The 18,046-nt window shown below is 45.2% G+C and overlaps 1 protein-coding gene across 2 annotated transcripts in view; it reads right to left on the bottom strand.

The window, feature by feature from the left end:
- Window positions 1-15,977, bottom strand: part of UCK2 (uridine-cytidine kinase 2) — a 70,711-nt gene extending 54,734 nt beyond the window's left edge. The window contains exon 1 of one of the 2 annotated variants that reach the window (XM_082652782.1): window positions 15,851-15,977. In XM_082652782.1, the coding sequence (XP_082508908.1) occupies window positions 15,851-15,949 (99 nt within the window). In that variant the 5' untranslated portion in view covers window positions 15,950-15,977. Of the gene's footprint in view, window positions 1-13,336; window positions 13,418-15,850 lie in introns of those variants that run through there. The other variant, XM_082652783.1, reaches the window with a different exon arrangement.
- Window positions 15,978-18,046: the final 2,069 nt, after the last annotated feature.

Here is an 18,046-nt window from a genome sequence, read left to right as displayed (position 1 = left end):
CCAGGAGCCAGGAAGGGTGTGGGAGGATGGAGGAGCGCTGGAGAGAGATGACTTGAGGTTTCTTTCCCATGCATTTCTGCGGAGGGAAAATATGGGTAGTGCAGCACCTGTGGCTGGAAGCAGTTGAGACTGGGTACTAGTGACTAGGTGTCTAGTCCTGAATAAACTTAGTTCATGAACATCAAAGGGCAATGCCCAGGAGACAGCTGGATAAGTGGGAAAGGAACCCAGGAACAGGCTCAGGGCAAGAAATCACCTGGGAGTCACCAACAAATGGAGGATACAGAGTATGCAGAGGGTACAAACCAGTGAGCTAAGGAGGGGGTTCTGAGGCATGACACATTCACAGGCAGAAAAAACCCTCAGAAATGGAAGAACCATGAGACAGGAAGAAAGTCAGCCTAGAGTGGTAAAATCTAAAAACTTTCCCCAGGGACTTCCTTGGTGGCGCAGTGGTTAAGAATCCGCCTGCCGATGCAGGGGACATGGGTTCATGCCCTGGTCTGCGAAGATCCCACATGCCTCAGAGCAACTAAGCCCATGTGCCACGACTACTGAGCCTGCGCTCTAGAGCCCACGAGCCATGACTACTGAGCCCATGTGCCACAACTACTGAGCTCGCACACCTAGAGCCCGTGCTCTGCAACAAGGCAAGCCACCTCGATCAATGATAAGTCTGCTCACCGCAACCAAGAGCAGCCCCCGCTCGCGGCAACCAGAGAAAGCCCGCGTGCAGCAACGAAGACCCAACGCAGCCAAAAGTAAAAAAATAAATTAATTAAAAAAAGAAACGTTCGTCAGAGGAATTGGTCATTGTCAATTGTTACAGAAGAGTAAACTAAGGAATCAACAGCTTTAACGGGCCTTAGGGACCAGGTGATTATTGGTGACTTTAGCAAGAAAAGCTTTACCATAGCCGTTAACATTCTCCAACTCCTCTTAACTTCTGACAACACTTGCTGACTGTACCATTTATTCGGCACTTGTCACACCTTCAATAATCAGACCGAAGTCCTTTCTATGCAAGAGACTAGGAATACAAAGATGGACAACCTGCATTCCAGGATCCTGGAATCTGGAAGTCAGAGGTCTTGGATGGACCTGGAGGGTATCATGCTTAGTGAAATAAGTTAGAGAAAGACAAATACCGTATGTTATCACTTATATGTCGAATCTAAAAAATAAGACAAACTAGTGAATATAACAGAAAAAAACCCACAGACTCACAGATAGAGAGAACTAGTGGTTACCAGTGTGGAGAGGGAAGCGGGGAGCGATAAGATAGGGGTAGAGTATTAAGAGGTACCAACTGCTATGAATAGAATAAATAAGCTTCGAGGATATGTTGTACAGCACAGGGATTATAGCCAATATTTTACAGTAACTATAAATGGAGTATAGTCTACAAAAATTTTGAATTGCTATATTGTACACCTGATCTAATATAATACTATAAGTCAACTATATCTCAAAAATAAATAAATAAAAATGCTTTAAAATACGGGGGGAAAAAAGTCAGAGGTCTAACAGCTGAGCACAGTACTACAAAAGGGTAAATGCCATAGGAGAAGAGTAAAGGGATTATATTTAGTTGGGTTTGGAAGACATTTATTAAACACCTACCACGTGGTTGGGTAGTAGGTTAGCACCCGTGAGTCAGACCTAGACATGTGAGCCCCAGGAGGTCAAGGGCTTTATCTAATCACTGTTGTGGTCCCAGTACTTAACAGTGTGCCTGGCCCTTTGTCAGAAATCAATAAATATTTACAGAATGAACCAATGAATGGAAGACACGACCTTTTCTCTCAGAGGCAGACAAGGGTGAAAGCGTCAGTGGCTTTATTTTCATATGCATGTATCTCCTATACTAGACCAAGTTCCTAGAGTCCCACAAGTCATACGTGGTAACTCTACAGCTATGAAACACTGCCTCGCATCTAGCAGACAATCAAGAGACAATTGACAGGAGGGTAGTGATGGCAAGGGACTTGCAGTGATGCTGGTCACAATATATTTCTTAACTTGGGCGAGTACCTACACAAGTGCAGTCACTTTGTGATTAATTCACTGAACCACACACTTGTAATTTACACCCATTCCTGTATGTTGTATTTTTAATTAAAAGGGTTTTTGTTTTTTTTTTTAAGAAAGTAATGTTAAGGGCTTCCCTGGTGGCGCAGTGGTTGAGAGTCCGCCTGCCGATGCTGGGGACACAGGTTCATGCCCCGGTCCAGGAAGATCCCACATGCCGCGGAGCGGCTGGGCCCGTGAGCCATGGCCGCTGAGCCTGCGCGTCCGGAGACTGTGCTCCGCAATGGGAGAGGCCACAACAGTGAGAGGCCCGCGTACCGCAAAAGAAATAAAAGAAAGTAACGTTAGGGAATTCCCTGGCGGGCGGTCCAGCAGTTAGGACTCCATGCTTCTATTTCAGGGGGCGCAGGTTTGATCCCTGGTCAGGGAACTAAGTTCCCACAAGCCACGTGGCACAGCCAAAAAAAAAAAGGTATGTTAATTAATTGCTTTTTTTTCCCCCATAACTACACTTTATAAAACAAGTCCATCTTAACAGCTACAGAACAGGATCGCTAAGGCCTCCAGCAAGTTGGGGATGAGAAAAAGAACACTGAGAAGTCAACATCTGACTAGTCATGGCCTTATCAGCAAAGAGGACAGGCCATGGCCTCAAGGAGACAGCACCACGGTTAGCAGGTAGGAATCACAATGCCCAAATGGGTCCTCATCACTATCAACACCGCAACGCCTGGACAGCACCAGGCTCATGTGCTCAGGGAGCCGTGCTGGTCAGAAGTGTCAGCAGGATGGCCAAAGAGCCTGCAGTGACAGCACGGCTGCTGCAGAGCAGGAACCACGGTGCAGGCGAACAGGTCCCCTGTAGACTCCCTGCGATGTATGTACTTCTGCTCCTTCCCATGGAATCCTAGCAACTCTCCAAACGAGACATGATCTCCTTTTCACAGATGGAGAAAGGGGTTCAGAAGAAACAGATGAAGAGTGGTGGAACTGGGACGTTAACACAAGCACGCTGACTCCAAAGCCCATCGAGCTGTCTGGACCTACTGGAGATCTACTGCAATCCCTGCTGCAAGGAGAGACATCATAAAGCTTTGATTCTATCACACCAAGACCTTGAACCCCACAAAGACCTGCAAAAGGAGCCTCATGGCAGGCTGGAGATTAGCTCTTCTCAGATGTAGAAAACACAAGCTTTTCCACTTCCAGCATGACGTCCCGTGATTGTGTCCCTCCGGAACCCAAATGGTCAATCCAGCACAGCCTCTAGCTTGTGTCCTCCAGAGTCACACAAGGAGGGCTCTGCCTGCAATGCCTTCAGAAGAATACTCACTGCCCCTTATTCAATTGCTATGTGTCACTCCGTCGTCTGCTACTTATGCTTTCAGAGGTTTACTTTCTCAGGACTTCCCTGGTGGTGCAGTGGTTAAGACTCCATGCTCCCAATGCAGGGGGCCCGGTCCTGGTCAGGGAACTAGATCCCACATGCATGCCACAGCTAAGGAGTTCACGTGTGGCAACTAAGGAGCCCGCACACCGCAACTAAGACCCAGCACAACCAAAATAAATTAATTAATAATATTAAAAAAAAAATTTACTTTCTCTACAAGGGGGGTAGAGGAAAATGAAGCCACTGACTAATTAAAATAGCATGTTTTACAACTTAAACGTCTATCGACATATTAATGAATAAAGATGTGGTACGAATATACAATGGAATACTACTCATCCATAAAAATGAATGAAATAATGTCATTTGCAGCAACATGGATGGACCTAGAGTTATCATGCTAAGTGAAGTCAGACAAAGACAAATACCATATCATTTACATGTGGAATCTAAAATATGACACAAATGAACTTATCTATGAAACAGAAACAGACTCAAAGACACAGAGAACAGACTTGTGGTTGCCAAGGGGGGGTGGGGGGGAGGAAAGATTGGGAATTTGAGATCAACAGATGCAAACTATTATATATAGAATGAATAAACAACAAGGTCTGACTGTATAGCACAGGGAACTCTATTCAATATCCTGTGACAAACCATAATGGAAAACAATATGAAAAAGAATGTATAAATATATGTATAAATGAATCACTTTGCTGTACAGCAGAAATTAACACAACATTGTGAATCAACTGTACTTCAATAAAATAAAATAAAATAAACTTTTAATGCATGTTTTAGCTCATTAGAAAAATCAACAGGTCCCCAGGAAATGCAGCCCACCTGAAACAGTAGGGCTCTTAACCAATCTCCTCACCAAACTCAACTACTGGAGAAATTCTGGAGAAAGTTTGCGCGGACAACCAATACACCATACAACAGAAACAGGTCCTCAGAAACCCTCCACTGGGACTTCCCTGCTGGTGCAGTGGTTAAGAATCTGCCTGCCAATGCAGGGGACACGGGTTTGATCCCTGGTCCGGGAAGATCCCACATGCCGCAGAGCAACTAAGCCCGTGCGCCGCAACTACTGAGCTTGCGCTCTAGAGCACACATGCTGCAACTACTGAACCTATGTGCTGTAACTAGTGAAGCCCGTGCTCCGCAACAAGAGAAGCCACCGCAATGAGAAGCCCACGCACTACAAGGAAGAAGAGTCCCCACCCGCCGCAACTAGAGAAAGACCCCGCGCAGCAATGAAGACCCAACACAGCCAAAAAAATAAAAATTAAAAAAAAAGAAAAGAAACCTTCCACTGAGACAAAGGGCAGTCATACCACAGCTGCTTTGATAAATGCCAGGCTGATTCCAATGCACCTGTTGGTAGAGGTGCTAACTCATGAGCTGCACAGATGCGGCAGGCTACCCGTGGCTCCTGGGTATTTGCCCCGGGTTCCAAGTTCTATTCCTGCGCAGAACTACTTATTATCAGTCCCATCATAAATTTACTAGAGCAGTGAAGACCTCAACTGTTTCAGTTTACAAAGTATCTGCATTTCTTTTGTCGAAAAAGAGAAAACATTTTAAATAGTAGCATCTCAGATCTTAACACTGCTGTTTTACAGCAGAAACTGAAGTTTGTAATACATATAATTATGTCTCATCTGTGTTGATGAAAGGAAGAACACTAATAACCCCAATGGGACAATACAAAATTACACACATAGCTTTGGACAGTGTCTGTCATGTCGAATCTCTCTAATTCAGTAAGGACACACTCTGTTGCCTACAAGCCACACTAAACTCAAAAGAACCTAAAAAGCAACCATGTTTTCCCACCCTATGGCTCTGCTCAGCACTTCTGCAACTCCAATCCATGCTATGAAAGGCCTATATTCAGAGGAATGCAAGCTGCCCAAAGCAGAGAGAGTTTTTCTCAAAAGATGATGCATCTACCTTCCTCTAAGATAGAGAAGATAATCGTTTTGGTTTAAAAGATCTACTCTTCTAGCATTTCTTGAGTTAAAGTAAAAATCTAGTTCATATCAACAAGCATTTCATTAAACAAAATTAGGTGGCATCCCTAATATGAATTTGACAGCGAGATATTAACGTTCATTATATATTTTTTAAGTGCGCCATTAAACAGGCACCGAAGCCATCTAGAATGTACACTGACGCCGAGCTCTGTGGTTGGCAATGTGCCCACAATCCTATCCTGGTAAAGTGATGTCCAAGAGGAAGTACAAATGTGACCAGCAAAGGGACAGTGATCTCCCAGCAACAGCCAAAGCAACTGGGTTTAAGTGCTGAAAACTAGTATTAGAAGGGATAACTGAGCAAGGAAATAACGCACTCTTCATCCATTGATTCAACAAATATTTGAGTGTCTACTGGGTGCAATTCTAAATAAGGTGACCAAGGAGGTGAGAGAGTTAACTATTCCGATGTCTGAAGGAAGTGCTGTCCCCACAGAATGAACAGCCAATGCAAAGGCCCATTTGTAGGACCCTGTGGATCTTTGTAAGGACTTTGGCTTTTATTGAGAGTAAAATGGGAAGCTACTGCAAGGTTGTGAGCAGAAGCAGGGAAACTGCTAATCAACCTTCCTTCATTTTTTTTTTTTTTGCGGTACATGGGCCTCTCACTGCTGTGGCCTCTCCTGTTGCGGAGCACAGGCTCCGGACGCGCAGGCCCAGCGGCCATGGCTCATGGGCCCAGCCGCTCCGCGGCACATGGGATCTTCCTGGACCGGGGCACGAACCCGTGTCCCCAGCATCGGCAGGCGGACTCTCAACCACTGCACCACTAGGGAAGCCCAACCTTCCTTCATTTTAACAGAATCACTCTGGCTGCTACGATGAGAACAGAGTATAGACGGAAGACAAGAGTAGATCAGGGAGATGAGTCAGGATTCTACTGCAGTGACCCAGCTGAGAGATGCTGGTGGCTTGGATCAGAGTGGAAGCAGTGGAGATGAAAAGTGGTCAGATTGTGGACATGTAGGTAAGGAGGTAGGGTCAACAAGATTCCTTAATGGACTGGATACAAGTGAACATAAGAGGAGTCAAGAATGGCTCCAAAGTCTTAGGCCTGAGCAACTAGAAGGCTGAAAATGTCAACTAAGATGGGGAAGGCTGCAGGTTGAGCACATCTGAGGGAAGCGCAAGGACTTAAATATTGGACGTATTGAGATTCCTGTTATACATCTAAGTGAAGATGTCAGGGAGTTACAGATGAGTCCTTAATGTTTGGTTATTTAACAAACACTGAGAACTCACACAGACTGTTGTTAGCCCACGTGTGAGCCTCACTCAGGCAACAGTGTGGTAAACATAGTCCCTGATGCTGAGAGCTCCGTCTAGAGACGAAGACAAGGACTGCCCTGGGTGGGGGAGAATTCTACAACGGAGGTCTGGTAGGACACTTCAGCAGCACAGCAGAGGGACACTCAATCATGCCAGCCTAGGAGGACTGCCTAGGAGACAGAGACACCAACGGAAAGATGAGCAGGGGCTATCCGGGTAAGGAAAAGGAAGGAGGATGCAGGGAGGAAGGAACTCTAGGGAAAAGAAGCAACATCTATCTGTGAGAGGAAGCACACAGGGCCCCAGGACCTACGAGAAATCCAGTTCAGGTGGATGTTGGCAAGGGCCAAGAGTTGACAGTGCCTCAGAACCCCACCAAAAGATGACAAATGCCAACCGCGTCATAGAGGTTCGGAGGTGAAGATTTGAAAAGTACTTGATCTGTGTGACCGGTAGTGAGAAAACAATTATAGGATACTCAAGGCAAGCTGTGGAATTGTGAAACACTAAGAGCTGAAAGGACCCTCTTCTATAGATGAATATACCTAATAAGTAACTGGCAAAGTTGGACCGGAATGCAAGTTTCCTAAATTAGTGGCCATACACTGATTTGAGATACTAGTGCCGTTACTAAAAAGTGAATGACCCAACGAGTGGGTAACAAATGCTTTTACAATTCTGGAGGTTTCCAGTTTTCTGCTTTCGATAAAATTAAAGGGAGGTGGGTGGCAAGCTGGCTGATTCATAAATACACATCAGGTTCTGACATATAAATAGAAAGATGAAAACTGGGTGACCTTGATATAACAAGAAGTTCTTCCATTCCCATCTACTTACGTCAACAAGGTTTCTCAAAGTTTACATCTAAACAAGCAAAACATCTTATTCTAGCATTAAGTAGTAATCATCCCCCAATACATGAAGTAATTGGGTGGGGGAGCTCCACCTGTCTCATCAAGTTGCTTTCCAACATAATTCTACCTTTTGTGTCTAATTACTTACCAAAATGTATATCTACTTGATCTGATTAATTTATGCTAATAACCATACTGATGCAATCCAAAGGAAATTAACACTGAAGAGACTTATGAGAACAGGAAATAAAGATCATTCCAATGTACATACATATTTCTGTTGCAGAAGGATGACAGAGTGATCGATAAAAAATTTTCAAGCACAAAAACAAATTAACATTTTGTGGAGGAAGTGGAATTGAAATAAGATTTCAAGGAGAAAAAAATGAAAAATTAACATTTCTGATTCAATGAAGAGCTTATTCATGTATTTCTTAAATGGATGGTAATAGGTCAAATTATTACAGTATTTAGAGCACATTTAAGAGAAGGAAACAATTATTTTAAAACGTCAACATTTACACTATATCAGAAATTACATATTTTGCTACTCTTTACTCATGTGATAAAAGAAACTGATGTCAAAACCATGTGACAGGGATAAAGAATTCTCCAAAATTCTCTTAGCAGAAATGGATGCAAACATGTTTAAAGACCATAGTCCAAAATCACAGGTCAGCACTCTTAGCATCCCATTCTACTACAAGCTCTGTGTAGAGCCTGAGAGAGACTACCAACCTGCACAGAGACAGAGCTCACCCTCCACCATGCGGGAGGAGGCAATCCTACAGACAACTGCAGAACTCCGGACTGCCTACAGGACAGGCAAACAAACAGAGGATGTTTGCTGAGATATGACAAAACAGCTCTTCAGCTGAGGGGAAGGGAGGTATGGATATCAGACCAGACAGCATACTTCCAGCCTCATTAAAGTAATAAAGAAGCACAACTCAACTTCAACAACACACACACAAAATTCTTATGCTTCTACCATGTATGTACCAGGCAAAATTCTTACCTTACCAAAGCTCTACAGTAATGTGCCACAAGTCATACAAAAAGCAAGTGGTAGAATCTTCTGTCACTATTATTGTGAAAATGAATGCTCCACCAAAATGAAATGTGTGATCACACGGGATGGTGGTGGTGGGATGAACTGGGAGACTGGGATTGACATATATACACTAATATGTATAAAATGGATAACTAATAAGAACCTGCTGTATAAAAAAAAAGAAAGAAAACATTAAATGGAGCATCTTGGTTTGCAAAAACAGCTGATGGACAACAAGGACGATGAAAATTTTCTAGCTGCATAATTGGGGGATGGGACTCTCATGATTTTATAAATACTGCAAAGGATGAGTTTCCTGTACTTGGATCATTTTGGGGAATAACTTTTTAAAATACAGTCATGAAATCAAGATTCATGATACTTAACTTAGAACCAAACTTTCAGCCTTATATTATCACTAAGAGTAATATCACCAAGATCATCCAAGATTCATGAATCACCACATTTGAAATAAGATTTTTAAAAATAAAACATTCAGTAAGAACCAAAAGTCTTTATACTGCTAAAGAAACCACAATTTTAAGTGTTTATCTCATTTTTCTTATCTTTTCATTATCCCTATTTTTGTTTTTAATTACATTGATTATACTTACATAATTTGCATATTCAGATACATGACACATTACAATAACAAGATAATCAAATGCTTTAATGATAAATTGGTTTAATGATAAAAAGTTTAATGGACAAGAAAGCACATAAACACACACACACACACACACACACACACACACAGAATATACATTCAAACGTTTTTATTGATTTAAAAAATTGAGACACACGTCTAAAAGACCTTAGAGATCTTAAGCAATTCCAACAGCACCATCTCAGATCCCACTAGCAAAAAAGGCCAGGTCTTCAGCCATGAAATTCCCAAACACAACCTGTCTCCATCACAGGACCTCATGAGAGCAAGACTCAACAAAGAAATAATATCAATGAAAAGACAACCTACAGGACTTCCCTGGTGGTGCAGTGGATAAGAATCCCCCTGCCAATGCAGGGGACACAGGTTCGAGCCCTGGTCCAGGAAGATCCCACATGCCGTGGAGCAACTAAGCCCATGTGTCACAACTGCTGAGCCTGCACCCTAAAGCCCGCGAGCCACAACTACTGAAGCCCGCATGCCTAGAGCCCGTGCTCCGCAACAAGAGAAGCCACCGCAATGAGAAGCCTGCTCACCGCAACCAAGAGTAGCCCCTGCTCACCGCACCTAGAGAAAGCCCGCGCGCAGCAATGAAGACCCAACGCAGCCAAAAATAAATAAAATGAAATCTTAAAATAAATATATATATATAAAGCAACATAACTCAAAAGATAATTTTAAAAAAAAGAAAAAAGAAAAGACAACTTACAGAATGGGAGAAAATATTTGCAAATGATGCAACTGACAAGGGATTAATTTCTAAAATTATATAAACAGCTCATACAGCTCAATATAAAAAAAAAAAATCAAAAAATGGGCAGAAAACCTAAATAGACATTTCTCCAAAGAAGACATACAGATAGCCAACAGGCACATGAAAAGATGCTCAATATCACTAATTATTAGAGAAATGTACATCAAAACTACAATGAGGTATCACACCTCACATTGGTCCGAATGGCCATCATCAAAAAGTCTACAAACAACAAATGCTGGAGAAAAGGGAACCCTCCTACACTGTTGGTGGGAATGTTTAAAAAAAATAAGAAAGAAATAATATCAGGCAGAAGACCTAAGCAAATGCTACAGGTACAGTGAGCTGGAGTTAGGTGACCACAGACAGTGTGCATCAGAAACACACTTCAAAGACTTTCCAACAAGAAATGAGGCAGCAGCTGAGGAAAGGCAGCAGCAGCAAGACCTGCTGCTTGGGCTTCATTCTGGCAGGCATGTGCTAGGCACTGGCACAGTGAACAAGAGGGGAATTTCAGGCAGAGCAAACAGCAAGTGTGAAGAGCCCTGGGCAGGGGGAAACATGATGGGCCAAGCTGGGGATGTGGCTGGAATCGAGAGCAAAGGGGAGAGTGGCAGGAGGTCAGCAGGGCCAGATCCCGTCAGACCTCCCAGGCAGCAGCTTGAGGCGGTACAAAGCAGACAATGCCAGCTCCGAGAAAAACAGCAAAAGAACCAAAGCAGTCCCATGGTTCTGGGAGCACCTGATGGAGGGAGGGTGCGGAATGAGTGATCTGGCCGGATGGGGATGGCTGCCGAGGTTCCAGGAACCCAGCAATGGGAGTCGGAGCCGGAGGTCCAGGGAGCATTCCAGAGCGCTCCAAAAGCAGATGCTGACTCATGGTCAGGCAGAGCTGAGGTGACAGCCCCCACCTCTGAGGGGACTGCAATGTCCTCTCTTGGTCTGTATTATTCATACACTGTCCTACTGACCTCCCTCAAAATACGTCCGAGGGCTGGTCCCTGCTTGTGGAGAAAGTTCAAAACAGGCATAGCTTTAGTAAAGGAAAAACCTGGATTCCAATCCAAGTTCTATCACTTACTAGCTACATGACCTCAGGCAAGTCAAAAATTCTCCTAACACCTTCCAGTGTTATCCATCAGTGGGGAAGACACCTGCCCCACTTCAAAAGGAAGAGATAAGGAAATGCTTTAATGATAAATTGGCTTGATGAGCTGTTTAAGCAGCTTGCAACTATAAAATACTGACAGACTTTCTCTCATATTTCCTTACGACCTGACTTCCTCATAATACAGTATTCTTCACAATGACATTCAACAAATGTTCATTTAGTACATACTAATTAAATGCTAGGCTCTGAATAAGCAATACCAATGTACAGTATTAGGGTTCAGCGGGGTTTTTTACTGTCTAGTCACTGCAACACGAATAGCACAGTTAAACATGGTTTCAACTGTGGCTTCAAAGCCTAATTCAAATAGTCTTATGAATTAAAAGAATAAAAGGATAATTACAAATGATGGTCTGCCTAACTCAGTTCAACAAACACTGTATCAAACACTGTAATGGTCATTAAGGCAGAAATAAATGAGACGCTCTTATAGAACTTTTACTATAGCGGGGGAAGCAGTCAACAAATAACCCCAGCACTAGGCAAAATGTGGTGAAACTATGGAAGCATTAGAGACAAAAAATAATTCTGATTAAGAAAATGGATAACAAAGTTCCCTGAGGGAAGTATTAACAAAACTGAAACCTTGAAAGGATTAGAGGCCATTCCAGAGAGAAGACCAGGAGCAAAAGTATAAATGAAAGAAGTTCCACAGATGTGTGTGTGTGCATTTGGGTGTGGGGAAGCGGGACAAGAGTGGAAAAATAGTCTGGTGGGACTTCCCTGGTGGCACAGTGGTTAGAAATCTGCCTGCCAATGCAGGGGACACAGAATTTGAGCCCTGGTCCGGGAAGATCCCACATGCCGAGGAGCAACTAAACCCATGCGTCACAACTACTGAGCCTGTGCTCTATCAGCCCGCAAGCCACAACTACTGAAGCCTGCGCGCCTACAGCCTGTGCTCCACAACAAGAGAAGCCACCACGATGAGAAGCCGACACACTGCAACAAAGAGTAGCCCCCGCTCACTGCAACTAGAGAAAGCCTGAACGCACAGCAAGGAAGACCCAACACAGCCATAGATAAATAAATAAATTTATTTAAAAAAAATTTTTTTAATAAATAAATAAATAGTCTGGGACCACATTTGGGGGCCAGGGGGATGTGCACTGTGCTGAAATATCTGACCTATAGCCTGGGCAGTGAAGAGGCATCCAAGGTTTCCAAAAAGGAGAGTGGCACAGTCAGAGCTACACTAAGGAAGACCGCTCTGATGGCAGTGCAGACTGAGAAGCTATTTTAATTGGCGAAGAAGTCACAGCGCAGTAAACAGCAAAAATAAAGAGGAGAGGGAATGGCACCTAAAGTCATGGATATATATTCAGGTAAAGAAGTTTAAACTGTTTTTTTTCCCCATCCAGTGTTACTTCTTGCTCTCTTAGACTTGTCCTTTAGGAGGAAATACGAGAATGTGATTTTTTTTTTTTTTTTTTTTTGCGGTACGCGGGCCTCTCACTGTTGTGGCCTCTCCCGTTGCGGAGCACAGGCTCTGGACGCGCAGGCTCAGCGGCCATGGCTCACGGGCCCAGCCGCTCTGCGGCATGTGGGATCCTCCCGGACCGGGGCACGAACCCGTGTCCCCTGCATCTGCAGGCGGACTCTCAACCACTGCGCCACCAGGGAAGCCCCCACCACAATTTTAAGGTGAGTTTTTAAGAATGATTTGCCATGTCAGCCTAGCAAAGCTTACTCTAGAGTCCTAATTAATCTTCATGTATAAAACAAACTTTAATGTGATGTATGGAACTTCCCTGGCGGTCCAGTGGTTAAGACCCTACGCTTCCAATGCAGGGGGTGCGCGTTCGATCCCTGGTGGGGGAACTAAGATCCCACATGCTGTGTGGCATGGCCAAAACAAACAAACAAAAATGTAATATATAACCACAATCGCTATTTTTGCCTTCTACAACCAAACTAATTTAGGCTAAGATAAAATACTTGTTAACTCAGGGCAACAACAACATTGAGACAAATTAGAGCTCTCAAGAGAAGCTGAACAGGGAGTTGTTTTCTCTTATAAAGGAGGGGAGAAAGCAATCAAGATCTATATTGCCAGGCCACTGAGTACAAAGCAATCTGCATTTCCATTTCCTTTTGGGTCAAGTACCTCTGAAACCATTCTGTAGCCATTTCCAAGTAGCCCCTTTCCAGGTTGAAAGTGTAAACTTGTGTTCTCCGGGCATGCCTTAGTCAATTCTTCTTAAACAAGGCCAATAGCTGGGACAAATATATGATCTGAATTCATTATTTTTCTCATCCGTAAGTGATGAGATGAAGTGTTGGACTCCAGGGCCTCCGAGGTTCCTTCTAGCTCTAAAACTGTCCTTTTTTGTTGATGTCCTTGGGCCCTTTGCCTTCTCCCAAATTCCTTTAACAGGCACAGAGCAAATATGCAGGGGGTAGAGTATCGACTTTGCTTCCAGGCCCTCCTGTACCACAATGTTCAGACTTGAGGCTTCCAAAGGAGGTCCAGTTTGTTAATGCTGACCATCCTTTAAAAAAAAAAACAAAAAAACAAAAACTTCAAATTCCTTGGAGAAAAGGCACTAAAGACTGGACTAAAGAATCAAGACATAATTGCAGCAAACTGACTGCAGTAAAGAATTTTTGAAGTCCAATGCTCCTTTGGATTTTTTCTTAATAACAAAAACATTATAAAATCTTACAATGACAAAGTATTTGTTAATGCCCAAAAGATACAACATGCTTTAAAAACTGCATGAAAATAGACCCTTTCTTAGAAGTATCTTCCTCCTTGATGAGAAATAGGGACAGCAGAGTTAAGAGTTCCCTTAATGGCTCATTCCTAGCTCCTACTTGACACGTTACAGAAATACACATTTATACTGATTATCCACTGAGAAAAGGTGATGATTGAGGAACGCACAATAATAAGAAGCGAGTTAGTTCACCTTTTAGGATCTTAGTTTCCGCCTCTGTAGTGACTAAATTATTTAGATGATTACCAAGGTCATTTTGTTTCTAAATGCTACACTCATCTGCCAGTTTCGGTCTCCTTTCCCCCTAGGAGGGCTGGATCTCAGGTTAATATTTGGGTCCAACTAGCCAGGCATCGTGCTAGGAGCGCTGGGAATACGGCCATCAACAACAAAAAAGGTCCCACATAACACGAATATACTATGGAAAGGGCGGGGGGGGGGTGCGGAGGGGGACTGAGAAAATTCTAATATAACAGGTACATTTCCTAAAAGAGCTGGCATCCTGGTTTGGCTTTGACTTACTAGTAATAGTACCAATAAAAAACATGTAAAATTTTTAAAAATTAAAAAAGGTATTCAACCAGGGGCAAATTCAACATAAACTTCTGCGACATAAAGCAGGCAGATCCCAAGCCCTGGGGGCTACAGTCGAGATTAACTAATCAATAAAGAAGTTCCATAGCGCCAGCTGCCGTGCCTGGGCCCCGGGCGCCAAAGTAGTCCAGACCTGGAGGGAAAAATGTAAAACCAAAATGGAGGAGGGGCTACGGCAGAGTCTGCTCCGGAGCAAAAACCTCGTGGCTCGCTTCTCATGGCGCCAACCAGCCTTCCTGCTCCGCTCTCCTTGACCCTCGGAGGCATCATCCCACCTCGCCAAACCCAGCGCGCAGCACCTATTTCTCGCAGGCTCCCCTTGAGGAGCCCGGGCACCAAATGAACTTGTTAAACAGTAGAGTAACAGTAGGGTAAACAAGTAGCCACATCTTAAAGGCAGGGGAGCAAAGAAAACTATCTGAGAGGACTCTACCCTTCTCCACCTGCAGAAAAAGCCGCGGGCAAAGCTAGGAAAGCATATCCCTAGTCTCTCCTTGCCTTGCTGAAAAAACAAAGAAAGCAGGCTCCTAGAGGAGTCAGACAGCTAGAGAACGACCTCCTTCCGCGGATGCAAGACGCGTACGGCCCCAGACATCTAAGAGCATGGGGCCAGCACAACTTTCTCATTGAAGCCGACCGCGTTTCCTCTTAAAACCCCCCAAAAAGAGAAGCCCCGACTATGATCATTTCACTGATGTCACCTCGCCTATTTGGCTCTCGGGATTTTACCCGAAAACCTCTGCAGTGCCCGGCACCGGCGTCCAGCCCAAGTGGGGCTCCCCTTCCCCGGGACGCCGCGTCACGTTCTCGCAGCCCTCCCGGTCGGGCTACCCGGCTCGCTCCGACCCGGCACCGGGGTTGCGTCGCCGGGCGAGCACATCAACGCCAGGCCGAGGGAAGACGGGTGTACCGGGGATTCGTAGAGGACCCCGCTTAAAGCCCTCTCCCCCACGACGGACTTGCAAAACAATAAGCATCCGCTTTCTCTGCCCCTCCCCCATAGGACCCCGGCCACGAATTACCGCCGCCGGGGAGCGTGCCAGCCCTGTGATCGGTGGCCGGAGTACCCCTGGAACCTCAGATGGCCCGAGTCCCCGGCCGCCCATCCGCTGCCGCGGCGCCCGGAGTCTGCGCGGGGAAGACTCTGCACTGGAGCGCGGCCAGCAGCGGAGGCGCGCGGGCCACGCGGTGGCTGCAGGAACTGACATGGCCCGCGGCCGCCGGCCACATGCGGCGCCGCCGGGCCCCGGCCGGGGTGGGGAGAGGTGGGGAGGAGAAGAGAGAGCGGCCCCGGGGCCCCGCCGTACCTTGCCGCTGGCCGTGCCCCCGCTAACGCCGATCAGGAAGGGCTCGCCGCCGTTGGGCTGCTGGTGGTTCTGCAGGGTCTGCTCGCTGTCCCCAGCCATGGCTCGCGCCGCCCCTCCTCCCGCTGCCTGTGCGAACGGACGCACGCTCCCCGCCCGCGCCGGGCTCCCTCCGCTTCCCGCAGCCTCCGCTGGGCGCTGCCCAGGTCGAGGCTGACGCGGCTCCCTGCGCACCGCTCGGATCCCGGTGCTGGAGCTGGCTTTCCCGAAGGAGCCGAGAGCCTTCCTCTGCCCGCTGTGGCCGCCCCGGTTTACATCCCAGGCAGAGGTCAGCGTGATGCTGCTGCTCCAATCCGGGCGGACAGCGCACTGCTATTCGCCGAGCCAGCGGCGGCGAGGCGTCTGCCCCAGCCTCCGCCCCTCCCGGGCCCCGCCGCCGCCGCCTGGGGTCTCTGGGAAAGGTATGAGCCCGACCCTTCTCCCAACCCGCCTGGTTAACCCTTTCCGCGACGACGACCTGCGGCGGGACCAAGGGAAAAGAAAGGAGCCTTCTGCGTTTTAATTGGGTATGCTCCCACCTATTTCAAAAGGGATAAAAAGCTAAAAGGACAGATCAAATAATGGAGGAGATGCCTCAGGTTTGAGAAGCAAAATTAGAACAAGCTTGGAAGGTTAAGATGAAACAAAGAGTTAATGTCATTTACCCATTATCCAGACTAAAAACTTGTGTTGCGAAAATGAGATTTCTTTTTCCCATCCCGTTTGCCAAAATAATATGTCAGCCTCTGGCTTTAAATATTTCCTCTCTTGGAAACCCCCAAACACCATCCCTCCTTAAACGGCGACTCTCTGGAGTCCTTCCTAGAGAAAGGTAATTTGAGGAGCTCATCTGAGGGAAGCCCTCCCTCCTAACATCAACGCCCTTTCTAACCGTAGTTTGAAATCCCAAACACTGAGGTTCCTGTGGAGTTAGGGCTGTGGAAACGATAAATGATGCTTAATGTCACGTTGACTTATTAATACCTTTAAGTGAACTGGTTTTTCAGAGATGGGGAATTAGGCACTTGGTTACAAAGGCAGTAGCTGCTGATGACTCAGAACAGCGCCACCTCTGGAGCCAGATTTCTGCATTGACTTGCAGTTCCCTGAGCAAGTTACTTAATCTCCCTTGCTCAATGTTCTCATCTGTTAAATGGGAATAATAATGGCAGTTACATGCTAGGATTATTATATTAAATGAACTATTGTATTTAAAGTACTTAACGTGGTACCCTGCACAGGTACAAGACCCTATATAAATGATCTATGAGGAAAAGCCCCTAAAGGGCTGAAACTGGAAAGGAAAGCTTCGTTTGGGCACAGGGGAGAGAGGGAGGACTAGACTAGTCACAGCTGCTGCCCCTGTGAACCTGGGACTGGTATAAATGAGCTGATGGGGGTCCTACAGTCTAAAGGAGAAGTTAAGTCTATAGCATTCTCTTTCAAAACTTAGTGTTACCTAAAATTCAGAATTATTTTGAAAAAAAATTACTAAAGAAAATTGAGTATTAGAAAAAACAAATGTTCGCTTCACTTTTTAAATATTTCAGGTAACCATCCAAAACCAAACTCCACAGAAGCTCAGACAGGAAACTAAGCTGGGGAGAGCAGCTACCTGGTACCCAGAGGCAGGCATTTGGGAGAGGTTAGCTAGAAGGGTGCCTTATCAAATGCCTGTGGGGTGGGTGAGTTTTAGCTGATTCATGTGTCTGCTTCTCCTCCTCCAAGTTTTTCTCCACTAAAAAGATAAGATCTTCACGGACTTTTGCAGAGCTCTTCACAGCCCAAGACACGGCCTATTGGAATTTGGAAGTTGATGGACTCATAGCTAAGGGGATATTAGGTAGCTGAGAGGAAGAAGAGGATAAAACACTGCCATGTCCTCCATGAACTTTCCCCAAATCTCTGCCTTTTTTTTTTTATCATTCCTATAACTTTCTTCTACAATATTTTATCATAAGAATTTTCAGACATACAGTTGAAAGATTTTACAGTAAACACTGATATAGCCACCACCTAGATTCTGCTGTTAACATTGTACTATACTTGTTTCATCACACTAGTTGTCTACCTATCCTCTATCACATTTTTATTATTTTTATTATAGCTTGTTTCCCTTTGTTACTCCAAACTGGTTTATACATTTCTTGCTTTGTCTGT

The sequence above is a fragment of the Grampus griseus genome (assembly GCF_964374135.1).
Source record: "Grampus griseus genome assembly, chromosome: 1".
Taxonomy (NCBI): Eukaryota; Metazoa; Chordata; class Mammalia; order Artiodactyla; family Delphinidae; genus Grampus; species Grampus griseus.
This window is presented reverse-complemented; position numbering and strand designations above follow the sequence as displayed.